Source organism: Amblyomma mixtum, chromosome 2 (assembly GCF_055824585.1).
Source record: "Amblyomma mixtum isolate Tamu chromosome 2, ASM5582458v1, whole genome shotgun sequence".
NCBI classification, from domain to species: Eukaryota; Metazoa; Arthropoda; class Arachnida; order Ixodida; family Ixodidae; genus Amblyomma; species Amblyomma mixtum.
The window spans coordinates 88692497-88717201 of record NC_143013.1 but is presented as its reverse complement, the minus strand read 5'-3'; the positions used below and the strand labels follow the sequence as shown (position 1 = coordinate 88717201).

Below are 24705 nucleotides of genomic sequence, written 5' to 3'. Positions count from 1 at the left end.
CTCTTGTGTTTGCCCTCTACTCTGTGTTCTGGAACCGACGCAGACGCGACGTCGTTAATAGAAAATGTGAAATGGAAGAGGTGAGAGGTTCCAAAATCTTGACACTCTCGCCTCGCTGTACTACGCAGTTACAAGAGCGTGACGACCGTCATAAACATACTCTTCCCAACGAACACCTCACAAGATTGCACCAGGCAGAGTTATGGGTAGCAACACACACACACGCCCGGACTCGCATATAGGCTGGCACTGAACTGAAGGGGCCAGCAAACCGCGGCCTGAATTCTCGATGCTCTTTACACGTCAGTAGTCTGGTCGATTGGCAAGTGCTCCGCCAACCGTGGGATGTTATATTATGATAGGCAAGGCTACGGGCTCTAGCCAGCCACGAACTTTTCTAGTGAGCGAGATGCTTTGACAGCTGGGCCCATGATTTGCTGAATGCTTCCTGCCCAGGGCCTGCAGATTGTGAGGAGGAATATGGCCACACGTCCAATTCCCGACGGTGCTCTTTAACGAAAACGGTTTTTGGACATCAGATTAAATCCGACAAATTACTTTCCTTCGCTTTCAACAAAGACGTCCCTGCGGTGGACAGCGATAACACACTCATCTTCCCTCTATTCGAAGTACAACAGCATAAATTATACTAAACTATTAACTGATATTTATTGCTGGTTTGATGGGTAACCAAACAGGTCATAAATATGTGCTTAATAAAATTTTTATTATTCACCATATCAATCGACCAAATTTTAATGCCGTGAAAATATTAATCGTGAGCGACCCTTACCCTTCCACTTAAAAAAATGCAGAGATGGCGTGCCTCATTCTGCTAGATCAAGGCAGTGTTGATGTGTGACTTCATTCCTTTTGTTATGCTAGTTTGATAAAGTTTAAATATCTTGGGCAGCGCGGAGGGTGCTTCGTAAGACAGCTTATCAAATATATCACTGGTACCCCGGGGAGCTGGAACTGATTTGGAGAGCACCATTTGTTTTGGAGAGCACGGCGTGCTTTTAAAGACGTGCCATGAGAGATGGTGTTGACGAGCAGTTGATGCCATGCATAATCTGTTTATTTATACCTGTTCGCAAAAGTGAATGCATGCGCGTATATTTGTTTTTCAGATATTGTTGGACCTATGGACACTGTCAGGTATGAATCACGCTGTTTACAAAAGAACAGCGTATTTATTCAGTTACTATTCACACTCCAAAAGAAAATGCAGGTATGAATCGTGTAGTTTTGCAGTGTTGAAAGAATACCTTAGGGTCCTTTCTAGGCTTCCAATCTAGTGATTTTTCTCTGTCTTACAAAATACATTACATTATTGCTTATAAAATCTATCTTATGTACGCCTTGTATAGGTTGAATAATTAGCGCTTGTGTAACTTCCGCTGATCTCTTTGAGTAGCGCGATTTGTTTTGAGACGAATATATTTAAAAGCGTACGTACGTATGAGACACATGAGAGCCCATGTTAGAAGCCTGTCCACATTTCATTGCTTTAAATCTGGAAGCTATCTAGTATGAAGTTAGCGGAAACGAAAACGTCACACAGATCTTCATGAAAACTGGAGATAAAAGAACTGAGCAGCTCGATTGAGAATTTATGAGACTGAGATCTACAAAAATGGGTGCGCCAAGAATACTCTGACACAGTTTCCATCATATATGCCAGTTTTTTGGACCATATGAGGGAAGTCAACAGCCACCGAAACCAAGGAGCATAGGGGAACTTTTTCATTTCTTTTTAATTTGTGGTATTGATCAACGGCAGAATAATACTTCATACTAGATATACATCACTGCATACTCTTCCCTTGTCTGTTTCTTTGGCGCATAATGCAAGACCATGCTTACATTCACTCCACCTTCATTACAATTTTCAAAAGCTCACTGTAAAGCAATATTCCATTGAAGTGTAGTTCTTCACGCAAGTCTCACAGCGCAGAATGATATGTACTGCTTGTCCATCTTATTCAGATGAGCTGGGGGGAGGGTGACGGAATTGCAGTCAAGAAACTCGTAAGGGGCAACTTTGGGCACTCCTGCCAGCTTGGATGTGCGCCCTACAAATGGGAGCATCAGGACTGCTTTATAAAGAAGAGGCAAATCAGGAGCGGGTGAGAGTTCGCAGTTCCGTCAGTTTACGTGGGATTGCCAATGTTCGCCACCTTCAGCAAAAAAAAACTAATTGTAGCCAGAGTTGAGTAGCACAGCCCAGGACACGACAGAGGCCGAGCTAAAGTCACGTTAAATGGTACGATCAGCCGAATCAGAAAACGTTGTGTATAAGACAAGCACGTTACAGCTTTAGGTCCCAGAGTAATGTTTCACAAACTTTCCGTTCTAGAAGAATGTGGTTAGCTACATTCCCTTCGTTGGCTACGTCACCACTGTGGCCTACTTTTATTCTCTTATGCTGCTACTGGCTGCATCAGAGATTCCACTAGGGTAAGTGGCGTCGAGGTCGTCTTATGTGGTAGCAGAAAGGCACCACTTCCTCCTGCTGCCTAATCAGGATGTAAACTAGGCAGGCAGGGCAGAGGATGACGCCTAAACAAAATAGCAAGAGTGCATGAGAGGCCGCTCAAAATCAAGCTGACAACATAGCCTGCACCTTGAGGGGCCTGCAGTTCCCAGACAAGGCTGCAAGACATCAGTTAGAGACAAAACTGCGAACACCTGCACATACGAAATCCAAGAAATCTAAGCAAGAACCACCTCTTTATGGAGGCGAGACAAGCTACTTCAAGCGGCTTTGTGGCTAGTACCTAGTCATCCTTGTCATCCATCTTTATCAACCTTATCATGCAACTCTTATCACCGCTCGCCAGTAGCGTCAAATTGAAAACAAATGTTTGCTCCTGTATGCAAAAAACGTTGCACGCTTTAAGCAAACCTGATATTCGCACTGTCCACCTCGTCTTCCTACGTTGTGTAAGTTTTGCTTTCAAGATTTGAATGCTCGTTTATGGTACGTTTTTGAACACGCTAGAATTCGCGATTCCACTCAGCGCACAGTGACCACCACAGCAATTAGGGTGCACCCTGAGGCATGACACTGCAAAGGAAGACGAAGACATGTGTTTTGCAAGTCTACACGGAGACGAAGTGTGCGCTGTCACTACACTAGCTGTGCGACTACTGTGTGTGTAAAGCGGTTGTGAGCCGAGGTTTTTGCATAAACCGGAATTAAATTTGGGCATTTTCAGTGGCCGTAAATGTTCTTCCCAGCAAAGTGATCACACTGACAAAGAAACAACCGGAACAGTACATCGAAAGTCCGAACTATCCTGACTACTATTACCCTCCAGACACGCAAATTCAGTACAAAGTTGAGGTAAGTGACCAACGAGCACGGCTCATTAGAGATGGAGTTTGCTGCGAACGCATGAAGGTTTGGACTTAGAAACACGCTATGAGCAGTGATTATTATTCAGGCACCTATCATTATGGGCGCCTAAATAGCAGCTATTGTTGCGGCAACAGCAGTAAGCGGGAGAAGAGCACGTGATACATGTGCCGTCGTGTGACGAGCATGCGCTCTCAGGCCACGTGGTTTCAGTTTGCCCATGAGCAGACCCAAAGTTTCTTGCTCTGCAGCAGCGCTGAGAATTCAGTTTCTAAATTCTGTGCCGGCTTCGTATACGGCATCTTACTCCTAGCTTCTTACTTACAAAACAAGACAAACCCCTATGTTAATCTAAAATTAAACCATGATTTATTTTCGTGCAGAAAACCCGAAACACTAAGGAAAAAACACTCTGGAGTTTTTTTACAATGAAGACATACCATTCCATTCATTATTGCTCTTAGGTGAAAGCCGTCTTGTTGATTTGTCCTGTATATTTAGGTTTTTAAAGGTATAGATTGGAAGGAAAGCACAGATTGAAAAAAAAATTAGTCAAACAAATAAGCCGACTTTTAACCTCGTATTTGGCCCCTGCCTCAGTCGGTTGTGCGCCAAAAAAAACTAACACAACACAACACAACAGTTAAACCGTCTGGCTTTTCGTTCTGTATGATAAATGTGCAGATCAGAAAACTGACCGCAGGCCAATCTGAGATCCGATTCAACTTATAGCTTCTACGTAAGTGTTGCCTTGCTGAAAGGAGCTTACGCTGAGCGCTATAGCAGCTAGTGCGCTTCAGAAAACAGCTCAGACGTGTTAACTAACGAGACCCTGAATTAAAATCAAATAGCTATCTTTTTAACTATTACAGTTAGTCCCCTAATTTATAAAATAAATAGATGCTTCGGTAGTGAAAGGATTTTTAGAACGTATGACCATGTGAGCATCTTGCATGTTCTCTCTACAAGTGGCGGTTCATTAGTTTCTACAAGACACTGTTCACGGGTGACGTCCTGTATGCCCCAGTTGAAAGCCGCCAATATAAACGGTGTAGTGCGTCTAGACGTTTCAAGTATGATGGCCTTGCTGAACCATAGACAACGTAACCATAGTCTAAGCAGAATCGTACCACAGAGCGATAAATTTGTAGAAGGCTTGCACAGGCTTGAACTGTTTATTTTGCAAAGATCCTAGTCAGATTCAATCTCCTCACTTGCGCCTTTTTCATGGCTGCTAGGTCAGCAAGAAGTAGTTATGTCTCTAATTGGGAGGTACTACCGCGACCAATGACAAAGATGGCGATGATAACGCAAACCATGAGCTTAGTTTTCTGGTGGTCTGGGCGTTATTGGTGCGTATACGTTGTTGACATGCTTCGGCGCCGCTCACAAATGCTATGGATAGCCGATTTCCACACTAATTAACTCCTTTCACGACAGCAGGAGAGTATGCTCCATTTGAACCCGTACTGTCCAAGGTAGATAGAAAAAAAGCAAGCAAAGATTTTGCCCATATTTGCATCTTCCCCCATGGCGAACAAGCCGGAATGGTAGCGGTGCTGCCTCTTCCATCTACCTGCTTCCCATGAAGGCATTCACTCCAAGGACCACAGTGGCAAGCCAGCTTGGTCGTGGTCAGATGCGGTCTATACTCTAAAATAATAACATTCACCGTCGCCTATGGACAGTCATAATATAGTGATTCTCTTTCTGCTGTATGTTTATTTTTTTCGCCCTTTTTGACTCGTGTTGAAGAGAGGGAACACGCCCAGATATAGCGCTGGCGTGGCTCGGTTGAGCCAATGACAGAGCTAAGCGAAACAAATGAAAACACAATTGCGCTAGCATCATTATATTTCTCCGCCCCTGAACAATATTCTCATTGGCTAGAAGGCGAGCGAGGCAGCTTTTTGTTACTGAGCAAAGAAACACGAAAGACACCACTGAAAGTTTTCTCCCAAAGATGTCACCTGTGCAACTGCTGGTGAGAAAGTGCGTCCACTGCTGTCTCCTGCTACGTTTTGTGTGTAAGCAGTGGGCAGCGACATTCGACACCCGAATATAGACGCGTATAGAGGGAAGATCTTTGTATTGCCTGAGACATCTGTACGGAAACTGCATTACATGTTAAGCACAAATCAGTGGCGTTACTCCCGCGCATGCACACTGCAGGTGAAGCTGGACAGTCCAGTGGAGCTGGAAATGGCGCGCATCCAGGTCACTTTCGAGGTGTTCCTCATGGAGCGCAGCGCCTTTTGCCACAAGGACGGCCTGGACATCGTCGACAGGACAGGAGAAGTGAGAGCGTAAGGGGTCGCGCCATTTAGGATGCCGGCTGCCACTAGGTAGCTGTGTGTCGCTTCTGTCGTTGCTGGTCTTCTCGTGCCGCGAAAATATAACTTGCACATTTTTTTATTCAATTCCCAATGGTTCAAAACCGAGGAACATAAACATGAGCGTTCCCTCATATGAAATCTGCGCGGTTGCTTAAGCTGCGTATAATGACAGAGTAGTAGTGTACCGTGCCGTCGTCATCAGGTGCGCGGTTGGATTTATTAGTTAGAAGGCTAATGGGGCTTCGCTTTAGGTGACGCCACTAAAGTGTGTGCTTTGCGAGACAAAGAACCAAGCAGAAAGATCTTTGACTGATATGAACATCACTGAGGAAGTTTATTGCACGTAGGTGAAATCACTGTCTAAAAATTTAGCATCAAATTACCAAGACGTGAAGACTAGACAACGTCGCTAAGTAGACAGGCACATGCCTAAAGCTGAACCACTTTACAGACCGTGACAGCAGGTGAACAACTGGAATGCGTAGTGAGGTCAGCAGTCGGAAACGCCTTTGGCAGAATTCAGTGTAAAGCCGACTGCACCGCTGTCTGCGGAACCACTGCCGACCACACACAGAGGAACAGTAACCGATTTGTCGTGTAAGAAAGTTTCGGAATAGCTTGTAAAGCACTTTAGTGGCTTCTTCGGCTTTCGCTTTCCACCAGCGCCTCCCTACTTCGGCTGGTGCGGCACACACTCTATGATCTCGAAGCTGAACTCGGCCTACCATCAGCTTTGCCGTCACAAACCACAGGGTTTGCGAGCGTATTCTCTTTGTTGCGGCTTGGGCAGTACGGACCGCGGGGACTCGACTTCGAAACCTTTCGGCCTCGCATCCTGCGCTGCACGAATTGCGAGATGCGGACTGGCTCGCCGCTTCCTTCCTAGCCTAGCACAGCGTAACAGGTATTCACCTCCACGGCCTGTTACCGTCGGCGGTTGCCTCGCGGCGGGCACGTGGCGAGAAGTTGAAGAGGCACAGATCACAGTCGCTGAGCAATGGGCCACATTTCCCCTCCACACAACAATGACGCAGAGAAAGGCGAAGGGGCTGACGCTCGATTGTGCCTGGCGCCTACAAATAAGACGCACCTTTCCCCTCCCATCAATACTTGCTTTCTCCACACCGCGCGTCTTCCCTTCCCATCCATCCTGTTAGTCCTTCACTCTCTCTCACTCCACTGCGGACGCCACCGACAAGACTGATGCAACCTCTGGAGTTTAGGCACTAAGAGATGTCGGTGTAAACCGGAACAGCCCAAGAGTCACACCTTAGAGAACACAACTCGCAAATTCTCATGGACCATTACGATCTACTGGTGAGTGTAACGCGGTGTTGTGGCGCTCGGTATGTGAAAAGGAGTCCTTTGCACTCGATATATTGAAATCAGAGATGAGTTTATGGCGCTATCTCCTCGTGAGAATATATATTGCGGCGATAAACACGATATTGCGATAAAGACACAGATGTTTCCAGTCTGCAGCACATGCTGTTATAATCTCTAATGTTTGGTATTCTAGTGCACTAAAGTTTGAAAAGCACTGTTGGTAGTGTCTGGATTTTTTTTGCTAATAACGTATTTTTTTCTTGTTTACGTCAATTTGTACCTTGGAGGACATGTTGCCTATCGTTCTGAGCATTGTTTTCATTTTGGAGTTTCCAACAGTGCCTTCATTCAGTTATGTAAGGAATAGGGAGTTTAGAAGTTGCTTGTATCCTCACTGTTGGCGGGACATTGATGACCGTCTGGTCTTGACAGCGGGTCAATACAACAACGCTGTGATGGCTCAGAGGATAAAGATTAGGTTATCCGCACCTTTATTTTACAGTTGTGCGCCCTACACCGCAGCCAACTCTTCTTAAACTCAAGGTTCTGCAAAGGACTGAGGTGTTTTAATGTAAAGGTGCCAGAACTGCACTTCGAGAAGAGGGTCTGTCTTTACATTCCTTGGTCTATACAAAAAAATCGTTCCGGGCATTACGCAAAGGCCGAATTTTACCCGACGTAATTTGTGAGAGTGCGCCTCAAGAAAGGTGCTGAGGTGTACAGCTCTTTCCAACAAAGAGTTACGGCTGTGCCTTTCCCAACAGATACTGTGGTCCTCAGAGCGGCCGGAACTTCCTGATGGAAGACAGCGTGATCGTCATGCGCATGTACACGGACAAAGAAGGGCGCGACCGGGGCTTCCGAATCCGTGTCCGGCTCCACCAGTCGCCATGCGGAGGGCTGCTCAAGGCGAATCCCGACCGAGGGTCGGGATTCATCACCTCGCCCGACTATCCGTACAGCTACGGGGCACACAGACTGTGCGTTTGGAAAATAGAGGTGAGATCATCTTACGTAACCATGCTGCACAGGCTTTTAAAGGGGTCTTGAAAGATAACCTTTTCGATCACTACGATAGTGATTGCTATAATGCAGCTAACGAAGCGCTTAAAGCAGTTTAAGAGGAAAAAATTCAGAATTCAGCGATTGATTCGCCACGATAATATATTTCTTCCCACTTAGAGAATATGATAAAGTAAAAGAAAGCACACAAGGGTTGAGGGGGAGCCTCTGTATACTATCCAAGGCCTCGCCAAGATGACTAGTCATGTCTGAGCAGGCTTGTACGTAACGCTTTATTAGTTATTGGTTACTTGTAATAAATCACATTTTCGTGAAATTTGGAAATGCATTCATTATTTTTCTAAAGTGTATGTTCTCGCTAATCCAATTACTTTTTTCAGTAATCGATTATTAGAAAGCTGCTACTATATTCTGTTTTTCGGGAAAAAGTTGTAACCAGTGGCATAACTCCGAGAACCTGAAATCGGTGTCAAAAGATCGTGTAGCACGCAATTCCTTGGTGTCAAAGCGACAATCGCCAAGCTGCGAAGAAGTCCCGCGCGCGAGGATGTCCACGCCAGCAGGCCCGAGAGGCTTCAATTTCCCTTCCCACCACGTGCCACGCTTCCCATTACCTCACGACGGCACAACGAAATGTCACGTTTAGTGAGCTAGGCTTTGTCCCCTCAGAACGCGAATGGCGGAGCGCGGCGGTTTGCGAGGTGCGTCGCAAGGTCGTCGTTTGTTGAAGAAAGGCGCTTCCTTTCGGCGCGTACATCAAGATAATATTCAATGTTACAACTGATGTATTCTCAAGGAAACGCGGGGAAAATATTGAAGAAAATTTCGAGAAATTAGCAACTTATCTATCAAGCAAGCCACACCAGCTCATTCTCGTCGGTGTGTATTTCTTTCATGCTAATAAAGCATGGATGAAGAGTAACGTAACAATAATCGATGACTTCTATGTAAATTTCCATTATTTGCCTCTGAAATCAGTTGCATTTCAGGGGAAGTAAATGTAATTGTAATGGGTTACTTCTTTTCTGTAAGGTGTACAAGACTGCCCCTGGGAGTTTCTTTTGGCACCGGCTAAACGAAAGTGTATCCGTTTGCTAACACGTATCGCAGGCACCCCGTGGAATGCTCGTCAAGATGAGCTTCACTGGCTGGTTCGATATTAGGAGCGATGACCACAACACCTGTTTCATGGACTACCTGGAAATTAGCCGGACGGGAAACTTCCTGACCGACACGCACCGGTAAGCCTATCGTCAACAACCATAGCACAAGACTGCAGCCTAAGTATTCCGAAAGCTATAGCAAGTGGGACTGAGGGAATTAAATTATGGCATAAGAGGAAAGAAGCCTGAAATAACTAGCAAGACAATATGACATGTTGCGACAACATCGTGGGAGGTGCTAGGCTTCCGGCTTAATGAACTATACTCCGCTTTGAAAGTACACCCTTCGTCTAAAGTCCATAAGCCACGGGACAAGTTGTTGAGCGGTCTATTGAGCGTGCCAAAGGCAAAAAGCATAAATATATGAAGCGCGATAGAAACCCTCATTCTCATACATCCCGGTTTTTGGAGCCCTAGTAATGCCGTGTTCCCGTCTGACGGCTTAACACCAAACCCTGCGTCCTGAGGGCTATTGACATAGGTTGCACATCTTTTAACGGTCTCATTACAAGCAAAGCAGAAAGTTTGCCATGTAATGAAGAATGGTCTGCGTGCGAGATGTTGCGTTGTTCGATAATGTATTTGCCCGTATAGCGCTGTTATCCATATCTGCTGGTGGTGGAAATTGAACCGTGCATGAAAGTTTCCCGGACAGCGCAAATCCGGTCTTGTTCTGCAAATTTGCAAACCCTCTTGGTGAATATATGTTATAAACTGCAACAAAACATTGTTTTCTATCGGTACCGCGTAATGAGCCCACGCTGCAGAACAAACGCAGTTTCGAAAACAGCCGACACCAACCACCACGCGCACAAAACGATATGAGGCTATATAAAGAAACAGCACCGCGTATAGATGCAAACTCAGAAAGTGTTTAAGAGTTGCTTTTGTTCTCCCTAATGGGGGGCGTTTTTCTGCGGGTTTTTTTCAGTTTTTTTTCTTTTGAAATAGCGAACTCACTTGTTGAGAATGTTATCTTAGTTTTCTTGTTGAGTTGTTGAAGGCCGTTTTAAGCAGCTGCGTATTTTTAAGCATATGTTGCCGTAAATTACGTCCTCTACGTCCTGACCCAGACTAGTGCCGGAAATCCACACAGCACGGTGATTGTTGTGTCAAGACTCCATTTTATGACCCTGAACAATGTTGGCAAGCTGTTTTTTGTTTCTCAATTTTGGCTGGTGACCTTCGTCAAATTTTAAAACTTACCTGGCTTCTGATGCGGCATGCCGTGTCAGGGCGTCAAGCATAAACCACCGACTACTAGAAGTTGCGGCATGTTCAGCAGTATTGGTGATTTTGCCAACGCTTCCGGGGAGATGCTGATCTGATTTCCGGGGCTATCATTAGCGTCCGTTGTGCGATACAAAGAAGGTATCTCGAGTAGGTTTGATTTGGCTTATTTGGTTCAACGTCCAAAAGCGACTCAGGCTATGCGAGAGGCCGTAGTGAAGTGCTCCGGAAATTTCGACCACCTGAGGTTCATTAACGTGCACTGACATTGCACACCACACGGGCCTCTATAATTTCGCCCCCATCGAAATTCGGCCCCCGCTGCCGGGTTCGAATGCATCTCGAGTAGGGACCAGTGATGCTCCATTCGAGAAATTATCGCTTTTTGAGAAAATATAGAAAACGGAACTTCGCGGAAAGAAAATTTTGCGGAGTTCCAGGCAATTTTAACAACTCGTCTCACTTTGCTGAAATTGCCCGAGTTTTCTAGCCGCAAAATGGAAAAAGGAACAGAAATAGGGATTTTAATTTCTGGGTCTCAATGAGGAAATTTTCTTTTCGGCATAGGAGGCCACTGGCAGTAACCGTAGGGTGACATCGTGTGTAAGTTTTTCAACCAGTTTACATAATTGTTTACATAAGTCATTCATTCATTCATTCATTCATTCATTCATTCATTCATTCATTCATTCATTCATTCATTCAGAATTTATTTCAGACAAACGGAGAAGTTGTCCAGGGTGACGTGACAAAAGGCATACTTTGCCTGACGAGGCTACACCACCCGGATAACAGGCGGCACCACAGGCTACAAAAATCATCAAAAGCGTTAGCCTACATGATAGAACACACATTCATTATTTTTACACAGTATATTAAGACATCCTTAGAAAACACTGGCTTTCGGCGCAAAAACAAACATCATACTTTAACCACAATTCGACCATAGCAATATTTACAAAACATAAAGAAGTGATAGGTATACGTTTAGTTTTCATCTTTAAGGTTCATTTATGAGCATTGCTTTAACATTTTGTATTTACGTATAGAGGGGGTGCTGCGTGCAGTATTTAGAATAATAGGTTATTGATTAATTGAGTGAGGAATTTGCCACCCTAACCTCTGAAAACCATAATTTGTGCGTACACGAGGTGTTTCCATACATTGTTTCCGAAATTCGTATGTGCTAAGTTTAGTGTGATAGGTGATATGGTAATATGGAAGGTAATATGGAAGTCTACGCGCCTGTATTCACATTGTTTCAGCATGCATGGCGCGTGCACACGCAGGTACTGTGGATACACGCGGCCGAAGACAATCGTGTCCACCAATAACAAAGTCTTGCTCAAGTTCGTAACCGACTGCTGCGAGGAGGGACGTGGCTTCAAGCTGCGGTTCGATATTGTCCGAGCCGGTGAGGACCAACTGAGTTCAAGATAAAAAGGCGAAAGACACAAGGTTGCTTAGATCTTTTTAAGAAATCCTGTGTCTCAGTTTGACGCAAACCTTCTCAACTGCATGGCCAGATAACTTCGCCTTAACAATTAACCATTTTTTGCAGCCATTTTTTTTCCTGCTATAAAACGCGTATTGTCACGTGCGCGAATAACACCACGTACTCGTTTTATCATTTCGAATAAGCCGGCAGCTCTAGTCGAGCTGGACCTTTGCTTTCCTGCTCCTCTTTTATCTGAAATTTTTATGGTCCCGTCAAATGAAACTGAATTCAACAGTGACCTGCGTATGTTATTTTAACAAAACGGCTGCATTAAAAGGTGTACAGCAGACAGTCACAGGAAGCAAGAATCACAGTTGCCAGATAATTGTGGCCAGTAGAGCTTGGAAGGGCAGAGAGTTGGACAAGTTGGTTATAGTTCATGGTTGCATAAGGGCGTAAAAACACAAACGGACGAAGAAAAAACACGAGGGCTAGCGCTCGTGCTCTATGTCCTACTTCGCCCATTTGCGTTTTTATGCGCTTTTTCAACCATGCAGTAAAACTTACTGGAACAATGAGAGTGAGTTTTCATGCTAATAAAAAAAAACGAGGAGATGCATTTGGAAGCACCAGTTTTTTAGGCTTACAAACAGGTGAAAGAAACAAGAAACCGGGGAGTGCTCCTCTAGCTCAGTTCTATCCTGATTAGCCTTTTTTTCTTCCTAGCTGTAGCGCTACAAGATTTTCTACATGGCGAAACCCCGCTCTATACGCTTCCCTGTTTATTTCACAGCAGGCCGTGTTCCACTGCAATAAAGCAGCGCGAACCTGCGTTAGGGGGCATAAAGTTAGTATTCAGTGAAGAGGTAGTCTAGAAATGCGGGATTGCGGCCTTTACCGTTTGAATTTCAATTTCAGGGTCCGTGGTAACCCCTCCGGCCACGGACATGTACAAGCCAATGAAATGTGGTGAGTGAGTGAATGCATATGTGAGTTCAGTGTGGTTGTGTGAAGGCCTCAGCACCCTCAGTGCTTATTCGCCGGTTCGCTCAGTGCCTATTCAGTACTTAAAAGCTCACTGTTTACTCTCTGTTGAGTATTTTTTGCGCCGAAAATTGGCGTTTTGATGTATAGTGGCAGGATGATAGAAGACCACGCCCCGTATATTTACGGTAGAATCTGTTTCGCAGTAGACCAGGATTAATTTTTAAACGTAGTTATGAATTTTTTAAACGCATTTCTAATACGCTCAGAGCCAGAACAAGTTACTGAATCTTTAAAGTTCTTGAAGTAACAGTAGTTCGTCGTTGTGAGCTGCTGTTACGCTTCCTGAGAGCAGCCTGCAGTACTAAGCTGCAGAAAGACTAGATCGGGCCCAATATTTACCGAGGGGAATCAGAATAACAGCAATCCGCCGAGAAGCGGATGCGAGTGCTGCCTCAAAAGCCATAACTGATTCCATGTTGTCCGCTTAAACAAGCTTATTGGAAGTGCAGTTGCTGTTATTCAAGTGGAATCTATTTATCACGCATTTTAACACTCATCGCGACGAGCAGTCAGAAGTCAGAAAGCATCACGCCATGCGCATGTCCTTGATTACTAGCAACATTGAAACTTTTTTTTTTTCATCTTCAAATAGAATAAAAGAAACTTTACCTTTGTGGGACACCTAACCAAATATGGGGCAGTCATTTATGGGAAAAACTAAGCTTCCTCTACATATACTAGGACGTTCGACAGGGCTGCAGTAATGTGTTATCGCTTTTCTAGAGTACGCCGCATGCGGTGTTCCCCAGGAGCTGATTCCTAGGATCGTCGGTGGCCAGGAGTACTACGCGCACAAACACCCTTGGCTGGTGAGTCCACCCAGGCCAGAAACCAGAGTCGGGTCATGAGGAGGGCGGCTGTGTAATTCATTAATGCCGATGTTTCATTTTACAATGCTGCTTCGCAGAAACGAAACGAATACTCTCTCCATTACCACAAGCCTGTAGAGTCAACATAAGAGTTAAGAAAACTTAGTAGAAGCGGAAGTGGCCTAGTATGAGCGATAAGTTATGCAATCTGCTGGAATGTTTATGCAATCTGCTGAAATTGGCTGAGGAAACACGGGTTGACTAATGCTTGCAAACAGTGGCCTCCGTCTCCCAGTCGACATGACTGGGATATGCTGATGCTGGTTCCACAAGAACTCTCTTGCTTGTTCACATAATGACAGTCAACGAACTCTGAAAAGCAGTGACCAGGATGAGGCATAACGACATTCGCTGCTCCCGTATCACGACTCCCTTTTTGTACGAACTCCAACACAACAAGAGGGTAAAAATATCTGAAGGCATCATATATCTTAAGGTAGACAAAACTGTGCTACTTTTCAGAGAGAACCGTTTTGTAAAAGCAAACGTTATGACAGCCCGAAACATGCACTGTTCTGGAAATAGAGAACAAATATAGCTAGAGCGTCTATATGGTTAATTTCTTTTTCTCCGTTCTTTTTCTGATAGGGAGTTAACATTCCAAAGCAACACATTGGCTATAAAGGGGGCCGCAGTGCCGGGCTCAGGATTAATTTAAACCACCTAGGGTCCTTTAAGGTGCACTGACAACGCACAGCGCATGAGCGTTTTAGTGCGTTAGCACTTGAACCCGCATTCAGTGGTTTCGCCAATGCCTGTCTTCTGCCTGTCCTCTGCCACTTACCCACCTATGTGGCAGGTGGGCCACCTAGGTCACGTGACCTTGCGACGTCATCACAACCTGCCCCCTCCCTAGGATTGTGTGGTGGGTGACAGTTCAGTTATCGAATGGTCGCGAGACGTTGCTTTGGGACAGCAACCTGAGTCTTACGAGCCCCACCGGTGGCAGCACATAACATCTCAGGGCAGTTACACATCGCTTGACCGCTGCACCACTGCGCCAGGAGCGGTATGAAGACTCCCAGCGATCTACGAATGCAGAGAATGACCAGTTAAGCGTTGCCCAGTTAAGGGGCGTTAACCCAATGGCGCTTTCGCATCATACCAATAAGGCGAAGCTTAAGTTGATTTCGCTGGTCTTGGTGTGAAGCCTGCTTGACCTATAAAACTGAGTCTCGACCTGAAAACAAGTGAAAACCGAAGTGCTAGCGCATCTAATTCGCATTGGACCTAACCACGCTAAATCGTCCGTTATTTTTTTGTTTTTCTGCTGCATAGAAATAAGGCCTCCGCTGCCTGAATCAAAGCCCGTGACCTTCGGGTCAGGAGACGAATGCCAAAGCAATTGTGCCGCCAAGCAGGCTTGTCTTTAGTTGCTTTCTTTTCCTTTTGGAGTTGAGTTTGAGATTATTAACATTTTAGTTCTCAGTACAGAAAACTAAGGGCCGGGAACAAAAGGTAAGAAACCGGTACCTGGCTGGGTCCCCTGACCCCACAAGCTCCCATTGCAGCCTTCGTCTCCACGACACCGTTCTGTATACCAATGTGTTGCATGAGTTAACGCATTAAGAAATATATTTTTTTATTCTCCTCCTGTACCGCGACGCAGGTTGCCATTTTCGACTACTACAAGGACTTTATCTGCGTTGGGAGCCTCATCTCCCGACGCCACGTCCTTACCGCGGCCCACTGCTGCGAAGGGTGAGTGGCTTCTTTACGTAAAGGAATGGACAAGCGATCATACGATCTGGTGCGATAAATCTGCATTAGCAGTATTGGTTGTACGTCGTCGGTACTTGGGCTTCTGGATGGTGGAGGTAGGGCGTTGGTGGTGGTTATTTCCTCAAGTCTGGGAGCCCAAATTTCTTGATAGTGTTCATCAGTTCATATATATATATATATATATATATATATATATATATATATATATATATGAGAGAAGCCAACAGCCACAGAAACCAAGGAGCACAGAGGATTTTTTTTATTATTATTTTTTTGTGCTGTTGATCAAGTAAGAAGATTACTGAATATGTTGTCGATTAAAGCTAATTGATTAGAAAAGCAGAAGAAAAAACAACCACATGCCGCCGGTGGGATCCGAACCCACGACCTCCGAATTACGCGTCCGGTGCTCTACCTCTGAGCTACGGCGACGGCTGTCAAACCTTCTGCTTTCGGGGGTATTTATGTTTTACAAATAACCTAACCGTGAGAGTGTTCATCAGCGCCACCCACGTTCGTAGCGGCGGACGTGGAACGTCCTGAGTTACCGCTGGTGTGACGTAGAACGCCATCGAACGGCGAGGGTGGAAGCTTTGTGAGAACCCTCTTATGCTTCCTATGGCGTCAAGGCTGCCAGAACCGAGACCCTCGCTAAGCAATTAAAGCAAACAAGGGAAGGGGAATGAGGGGCTCGTTATAAATATGAGAGAAGCCAACAGCCACAGAAACCAAGGAGCACAGAGGATTTTTTTTAATTATTTTTTGTTTTTTTTTGTGCTGTTGATCAAGTAAGAAGATTACTGAATATGTTGTCGATTAAAGCTAATTGATTAGAAAAGCAGAAGAAAAAACAACCACATGCCGCCGGTGGGATCCGAACCCACGACCTCCGAATTACGCGTCCGGTGCTCTACCTCTGAGCTACGGCGACGGCTGTCAAACCTTCTGCTTTCGGGGGTATTTATGTTTTACAAATAACCTAACCGTGAGAGTGTTCATCAGCGCCACCCACGTTCGTAGCGGCGGACGTGGAACGTCCTGAGTTACCGCTGGTGTGACGTAGAACGCCATCGAACGGCGAGGGTGGAAGCTTTGTGAGAACCCTCTTATGCTTCCTATGGCGTCAAGGCTGCCAGAACCGAGACCCTCGCTAAGCAATTAAGCAAACAAGGGAAGGGGAATGAGGGGCTCGTTATAAATATGAGAGAAGCCAACAGCCACAGAAACCAAGGAGCACAGAGGATTTTTTTTAATTATTTTTTTGTTTTTTTTTGTGCTGTTGATCAAGTAAGAAGATTACTGAATATGTTGTCGATTAAAGCTAATTGATTAGAAAAGCAGAAGAAAAAACAACCACATGCCGCCGGTAAGATCCGAACCCACGACCTCCGAATTACGCGTCCGGTGCTCTACCTCTGAGCTACGGCGACGGCTGTCAAACCTTCTGCTTTCGGGGGTATTTATGTTTTACAAATAACCAAACCGTGAGAGTGTTCATCAGCGCCACCCACGTTCGTAGCGGCGGACGTGGAACGTCCTGAGTTACCGCTGGTGTGACGTAGAACGCCATCGAACGGCGAGGGTGGAAGCTTTGTGAGAACCCTCTTATGCTTCCTATGGCGTCAAGGCTGCCAGAACCGAGACCCTCGCTAAGCAATTAAGCAAACAAGGGAAGGGGAATGAGGGGCTCGTTATAAATATGAGAGAAGCCAACAGCCACAGAAACCAAGGAGCACAGAGGATTTTTTTAAATTATTTTTTTGTTTTTTTTTTTGTGCTGTTGATCAAGTAAGAAGATTACTGAATATGTTGTCGATTAAAGCTAATTGATTAGAAAAGCAGAAGAAAAAACAACCACATGCCGCCGGTAAGATCCGAACCCACGACCTCCGAATTACGCGTCCGGTGCTCTACCTCTGAGCTACGGCGACGGCTGTCAAACCTTCTGCTTTCGGGGGTATTTATGTTTTACAAATAACCAAACCGTGAGAGTGTTCATCAGCGCCACCCACGTTCGTAGCGGCGGACGTGGAACGTCCTGAGTTACCGCTGGTGTGACGTAGAACGCCATCGAACGGCGAGGGTGGAAGCTTTGTGAGAACCCTCTTATGCTTCCTATGGCGTCAAGGCTGCCAGAACCGAGACCCTCGGTAAGCAATTAAGCAAACAAGGGAAGGGGAATGAGGGGCTCGTTATAAATATGAGAGAAGCCAACAGCCAAACCAAGGGGGTACCCAAAAGAAACCGGACTTATTTTTGTTTCAGCTCATTTGTTCACATTTTAAGCGCAGACCTTCAATCTCCTTCAAAGTATTGCCCACTTGCAATGATACGCTTGTCGAATCTTTCATTCCATTTTTCAAAACATTGTTTAAATTCATCTTTTGTGATGCTTGACAATGCCTCCGTCGTTTTTTTCTTCACCTCAGCAACATCAGCGAAACGCTTTCCATTCACCTATTTTTTTAATTCTAGGAAACAAAGAAAATAGCACGGGGCAAGGTCGGGAGATTATGAGGGTTGAGGAATAGGGGTCATGCCATTTTTGATCCAAAATTGTCGTATAGAAAGGGCTGTGCGAGCAGGGGCATTGCCATGACGGAAAAACCAGTCACCCGACAGCCACAAATCTGGCCACTTCCACCGCATACTGTTGCACAATCTTTTCAAAACGTCCAAGTAGAAAGCCTGGCTAACTGTCTGGCCCTGCGGAACAAATTCTCAATGGACGACTCCTCTCACGTCGAAAAAACAATTCAGCATTGTTTTGAGGTTTGGTTTCACCTGACGAGCTTTCTTGAGGCGAGGTGAATTTGAAGTTTTCCATTGGCATGATTGTTGCTTTGATTCAGGATTCGATTCAGGAACACTTGAGTTGTCCCCATAGCATCGTCCTTGTACGTCTTTCTTAATATTTCAAGAGTTTCCATTCAACTTTTTCCGAGCAAAAATCAAAATTTCACCGGCGCACGCTGTTCACGAAAATCAGCCATTGCAAAAACGACATTCACAAAAAACAGTCGTCACTCTAAAACTCTGCCTAAACTAGTCTGACCTCCTTCAACGACGGCACTCGGCTTACTGACTCTGGAATGTTCGTTCTATGCGCTCCTAGTGGCAAAACCCGGTACTACAGAAGCTTTGCCGACCAAAAAAATTTAGTCCGGTTTCTTTTGGGTACCACCTCGTATATCGATCGCAAACGCTCTCGTCAGGACTATATAACCAGGATATAGCCATGCGTGTGGCTCACTTTGCCCTTTGTTGCCCCATAGAAACCACAAACAGTATTCGTAAAGCTTTGATTCTTGTTTAATTAATCCTCGCCGGCAGGCTTGCTCTCAAAAATGACAAATGAATATTTTGAACGAAAACAAAGCAGAAACAAAAAGAAAGAAAAATCGGAGATGTGCTCTGCAGCTACATTTTAAAATGAATATATTGACACCTAGTCTTGCCAGGTGGCGCATACGAAGTAGGGCGACGACGACGAAGTAGGGCTCGCGCCGTGTGGAGTCTGTCGCTGTTGTTGCCCCAGCTTGCCTGGCCTTCCCTTTCGTGCCTGCTAATAAAGCCCCCCTTCGTCAGCAAGTACGTTACAGTCTGGTGGAGGTGCTGGGTACCCGTGAGCCCATGCAAGAGACCCCTCCAGGCAGCCGTCGAGCCAGCCCTGTACCGCTTGACACCCCGGTACATCGCTTCAGCCGGAGGATCCATGGACTGCCATCGGAGGTTGGACCATTAGAGAGCGGCGCCATGGCGACATCCGCTCTTCCTCCTCTGCAAACCGCTGCTGCCGCGCCATCCCACTACACCTTGCAGACTCCGCGGATTCCCAAGACGTTCCGTGGGGAACTTCTTGAGGATGTGGAGGACTGGCTCCTTCACTTTGAACGCGTAGCTGCGTTTAACCAATGGGACGACGCAGCCAAACTCCGGAACGTTTACTTCAGCCTCGTGGATAGTGCTCGCACCTGGTTTGAGAACCGAGAGGACGTTCTAATCTCGTGGCATGAGTTCCGTCGTCGGCTGCTGGAGGCCTACACAAGCGCTGATCGCCGCGAACGAGCTGACCGTGAGCTACAATTCCGCATCCAGCTGCCGAACGAAAGCGTTCAGATGTACGTCGAGGACATGACGCGCCTCTTTAGAAGAGCTGATCCGGCCATGCCAGAAGAAAAGAAAGTCCGGCATTTGATGCGTGGCGTCAAAGAACAGCTCTTTGCAGGCCTCGTGCGCAGCCCACTATCGACCGTCGCTGCATTCCTTGCCGAGGCCGCGACGATGGAAAAGGTTCTTCAACAACGTTCTGCGACTTACAACCGGCCCGTGCATGCTGCTGCAGTCACCGAATCGTTTGCCACCGCCGGGAGCCACCCTGACGATTTGCGCGAACTGATTCGCACCATCGTGCGTGAAGAGGTCCTCAAGTTATGCAGCCCTTCGCAGTCTGCACTTGGCTCGGTTTCCGCTCTTGTTCGCGAGGAGGTGCAACAGGCGTTCAGGGGTCCTACAGTCGAAACACCACCTCTGCCGGGAGACTACAGCCGCCCCACCTATGCCGAAGTTGCGAGACGCCCGGCTGCAGCTTCGCCACCGCCGATTCCAGTAACGCCTCCTGCACCGCTGTCCCCAGTTCCACCAGTCCCGTATTTCGACGATCGCCGAGCGCACTTGCGGAAGGCCGATGTCTGGCGCACATCTGACAACCGGCCACTCTGTTTTCACTGCGGAGAACCAGGCCATCTCTACCGCAATTGCTCTTATCGACGCCTCGGTCTGCAGGGATTTCGAGCCGATTCGCCCAGACCCCGGTTTGGCCACCGGCCTCCAGCCATTGAAGACTTCCTCGCGGAACAGCGACTTTCAGCCCGTGCGCCGCATCAGCCGCGCTCATCTTCTCCGAGACGCTCTTCCCCGAACCCGCACAGCTCCTCGCGAGCAGTACAGGGTCGCTCGCCGAGCCCTCGCCGGGAAAACTGAAACCAGCGACCTTCGGGGGTGAGGTCGCTGGGAGTCGCTGCGCTGAAGACCTCCCGCCGCCGCCGCTACGCTCCGACCGGGAACAGATAGCACCGTCATCTGACCGAGACAGCTGCGTTTCCTTGGACATACCTGTTCTTCTCGACGGCCACACAGTCAGTGCATTAGTGGACACCGGGGCCGACTATTCAATTATGAGTGATAAATTGGCGACTCTTCTAAAAAAAAGTGCTTACGCCTTGTTCTGTAGTGCATCTCCGTACTGCCGGTGGTCATCTCGTTACTCCAAAGGGTATTTGCACGGCTCGCGTTCAGATTCAGGGATCTACGTTCGTCGTCAGTTGTGTAGTTCTGTGCAATTGCTCCCGCGATCTCATTATCGGCATTGACTTTCTGCGGGAGTATGGTGCTGTCATCGACCTCCGCCAACGAATCATCACCTTTTCAACCAGTAAAGCGACCCACCGCGCCGAAACTTGCCACCGCAGTGCCGCCCTTCGTGTTTCTGCAGACAGTGTCACGTTGCCGCCACGGAGCAGTGTTTTGGTTGAAGTCACTTGCAACGACTTGCATGACGCAGAAGCAGTCGCCGAGGCTAACCGTTCACTCCTGCTTACTCAAGGCATCTGCGCCGCTCGCAGTCTACTGACGCTTCGTGGTGGCCGGTCTGCGGTCCTGGTCACTAATTTTTCTAATGAGTACCGGCACCTTTTTGCAGGTACTGCTATCGCTTCTACCGAGCCTGTTACCGATATTCCCGTTTGTTTTGCGTCCGCGGCAGCCGGCACTGACGAACCTTCCCTTGAAAACGTCGACATAAACTGCCACCTGTCTCGGGAGCAACGCCTGGCTTTGGAACAGCTGCTGAAGGAATACAAGTCGTGCTTCGCTTCCTCCTCGAAGGTTCGTCAAACACCCATCACGCAGCACCGCATCATCACCTATGACGACGCTCGCCCTATACGACAGCAGCCTTATCGTGTTTCTGCTAAAGAACGGGCGGTTATCCAAACTCAGGTTCAGGAAAGGCTTGACGATGGCGTTGTTCAACCTTCCCAAAGCCCGTGGTCTTCACCTGTAGTCCTTGTTAAGAAGAAGGACGGCACTCTCCGGTTTTGTGTCGACTATCGCAAACTGAACAGTGTGACTAAAAAGGACGTCTACCCGTTGCCGCGCATTGACGACTCGCTGGATAGATTACGGCGCGCTAAGTACTTCTCATCCATTGGCTTAAAGAGCGGCTATTGGCAAATTGAAGTAGACGAACGGGACCGCGAAAAAACCGCCTTTGTGACTCCAGATGGCCTCTATGAATTTAAAGTGCTTCCTTTCGGTTTGTGCTCCGCCCCGGCTACGTTCCAACGGATGATGGACACCGTCCTCACAGGCCTCAAGTGGCAAAGCTGTCTTGTTTACTTGGACGACGTCGTAGTTTTTTCGGAAACATTTGACCAACATCTCCAGCGCCTGCGGGCTGTCCTCGAAGCCCTCCGCTCGGCAGACCTTACCCTGAAGCCCCAGAAGTGTCATTTCGGTTACGAAGAGCTCAAATTTCTTGGTCACGTTGTGAGCGCTGAGGGAGTGCGGCCGGACCCCGAAAAGACTGCCGCCGTCGCACGTTTTCCCGTTCCGACCGACAAGAAAGCTGTCCAGCGCTTCCTGGGTCTCTGTGCGTATTATCGGCGCTTTATTGCGGACTTTTCCACGATTGCTGAGCCGTTGACGCGCCTCACCAGGAATACCACCTCCTTTGTCTGGACCACTGAGCAACAGACCGCTTTCTCTACGCTCCGCCAGCGCCTTCAAACACCTCCCGTTCTTGCGCACTTCGACGAAGATGCCGATACCGAGGTCCACACCGACGCCAGTAACATCGGTCTTGGCGCGGTCCTTGTTCAACACCAAGAGGGCCTTGAGAGGGTTATCGCCTATGCTAGCCGTACTCTCTCCCGCGCCGAGAGCAATTACTCCACGTCTTAAAAAGAATGTCTTGCGGTCGTGTGGGCCACAATGAAGTTTCGCCCTTATCTTTACGGCCGCCCATTCAAAGTGGTCACCGATCACCACTGCCTATGCTGGCTGGCAAATTTGCGAGACCCATCTGGACGCCTGGCACGCTGGAGCTTACGGCTCCAGGAATTTGACATTACTATTGTCTACAAGTCCGGCCGCAGACACGAAGACGCCGACACACTGTCGCGTGCACCAGTTGATGCTGCCGACGCAGCGCCCGATGACGACAGCGGCTTCCTTGGTACTCTCACCGCCTCCGACCTGCTGACTTGGCAGAGGGCGGACTCGGACTTTCGCCCTCTCATTGACGCTCTTGAAGGTAGTGATACGGCTATACCTCGCCACTTCTCTCGACGTCTTGGCTCCTTCTGTTTGCGGCAAGGTCTCTTGTACAAGAAGAACTCGAGAGGCAACGATAGACCTTACCTTCTCGTCATTCCAGCCGACCTCCGGTCTGACGTTCTTTTCGCCTGCCACGATGAGCCCACGTCTGGCCACTTGGGCTTTTCACGTACGCTCGCCAGAGTGCGGAACATGTATTACTGGTCTGAACTTTCTGCTGATGGCAAACGATACGTTAAAAGCTGCCGAGAATGCCAGCGCCGAAAAACGCCCCCACTTAAGCCGGCGGGTTTTCTCAAGCCCGTTACTGCCCCTCGCGCTCCGTTCGACCAGATCGGCATGGACCTCCTCGGCCCTTTCCCCTTGTCGCAGGGCGGCAATAAGTGGATCATAGTTGCTACCGACTATTTGACTCGCTACGCCGAGACCAAGGCGATCCCTCGTGGCACAGCTTCAGAAGTCGCAGAGTTTTTCATGCACAACATCGTCCTGCGACATGGCGCTCCTTAGCACGTGATTACAGACAGAGGGACGGCGTTTACAGCGCAACTAATCGACCACATCTTTCGGCTGAGCTGCACAACACACCGCAAGACCACGGCCTACCATCCGCAGAGCAACGGCTTGACCGAACGATTAAACAGGACCCTTGCGGACATGTTGTCCATGTACGTAGATGTCCAACACAAAACTTGGGATGAGGTCCTGCCGTATGTCACCTTTGCCTACAACACCGCCCTGCAGGAAACTACGCGCTTCTCCCCGTTTCGCCTTGTGTACGGACGCGAAGTCCAGAGCATGCTTGATGCCATGCTCCCGTGCCCAGAGGATGACCAACTCGCCCCAGACGCCCAACAGTTTGCCCAACGTGCTGAAGAAGCCCGTCAGCTGGCCCGCGTGCACATCGGGCAACAGCAGAGCTCGGATGCGCGCCGTTACAACCTTCGCCACCGACAGGTTGACTACAAACCCGGTGACCAAGTCTGGGTGTGGACTCCTGTTCGTCGCCAAGGCTTGTGTGAGAAACTGCTCTCCCGCTATTTTGGCCTTTACAGAGTGGTACGGCGTGTGAGTGAGGTTAACTATGAAGTGGTTCCGGACGGTGCTGCGCAACCGCGACGCCGACAGCCCGACTCTGACATTGTGCACGTTGTGCGGCTTGTTACGACTCATCTTGAGACCCGAGATGAAACGGAGAGAGATTCTACGTAGCGGCAATTTTGACGGGTCGTTTGACTTCAACTTGACCCCTCGATGACCTCACAGAAAAGGGCGACTTTCTGGGAAGTGGCCGACGAGGCTCTTCCCACACTCGGCTCGGCGAAAACGACCTCCCCTTCGAGAAGCAACCGACAACAGGAGAAGAAAGGGTGTCCCTCGTCTTGAAAAGAAAACCCGGAACGAATCCGAGGAAGCCTGCGCAGCTGCGGCTGTGACGTCAAAACGACACGATGCTATAGGAATGCGGACTGCGGACTTAGGAATGCGGACTTGCCAGTTCCCACGTGCGGGCTCTAAACAGGTGTCTTGGCCAGCTGCGTCTGTGACGTGTGGTGGCGATCTTTTGTGCCCCATGAGTTACCGCCTAGTGAGGGGGCTCAACAGGTCTTCGATGGTGGTGCTGGTGCCGATCTTTTGTGTCGCGATGGAAGGTCCCCTGGTGCAGGGGCGGAGTCTTGGGCTATATAACCTGCGACCAAAGTGGGCACGAAGGCTCTGGACCTACGGTAATAGGTTCATCCAGTGGCTCTGAGCCTTGGGTATCAGGCTCATCCAGACGCTCGACGCTATGAACTCTTAACTTTTGATTCCTTGTTCTTCTTTTTGTAAAGTTTTGTAAATAAGTGTCTCA

The 24705-nt window shown here is 47.8% G+C and overlaps 1 protein-coding gene across 2 annotated transcripts in view; it reads left to right on the top strand.

Moving 5' to 3' along the window:
- LOC149360070 (clotting factor G beta subunit-like) overlaps positions 1–24705 on the top strand; it is a 52596-nt gene that overhangs the window by 6463 nt on the left and 21428 nt on the right. For both annotated transcript variants that reach the window (XM_089572160.1, XM_089572161.1), the window contains exons 2-10: positions 1131–1158; positions 3222–3349; positions 5534–5667; positions 7788–8022; positions 9157–9287; positions 11729–11853; positions 12796–12846; positions 13648–13733; positions 15403–15494. In XM_089572160.1, coding sequence (XP_089428286.1) covers positions 1131–1158; positions 3222–3349; positions 5534–5667; positions 7788–8022; positions 9157–9287; positions 11729–11853; positions 12796–12846; positions 13648–13733; positions 15403–15494 — 1010 coding nt within the window. The remainder of the gene's footprint in view (positions 1–1130; positions 1159–3221; positions 3350–5533; positions 5668–7787; positions 8023–9156; positions 9288–11728; positions 11854–12795; positions 12847–13647; positions 13734–15402; positions 15495–24705) is intronic.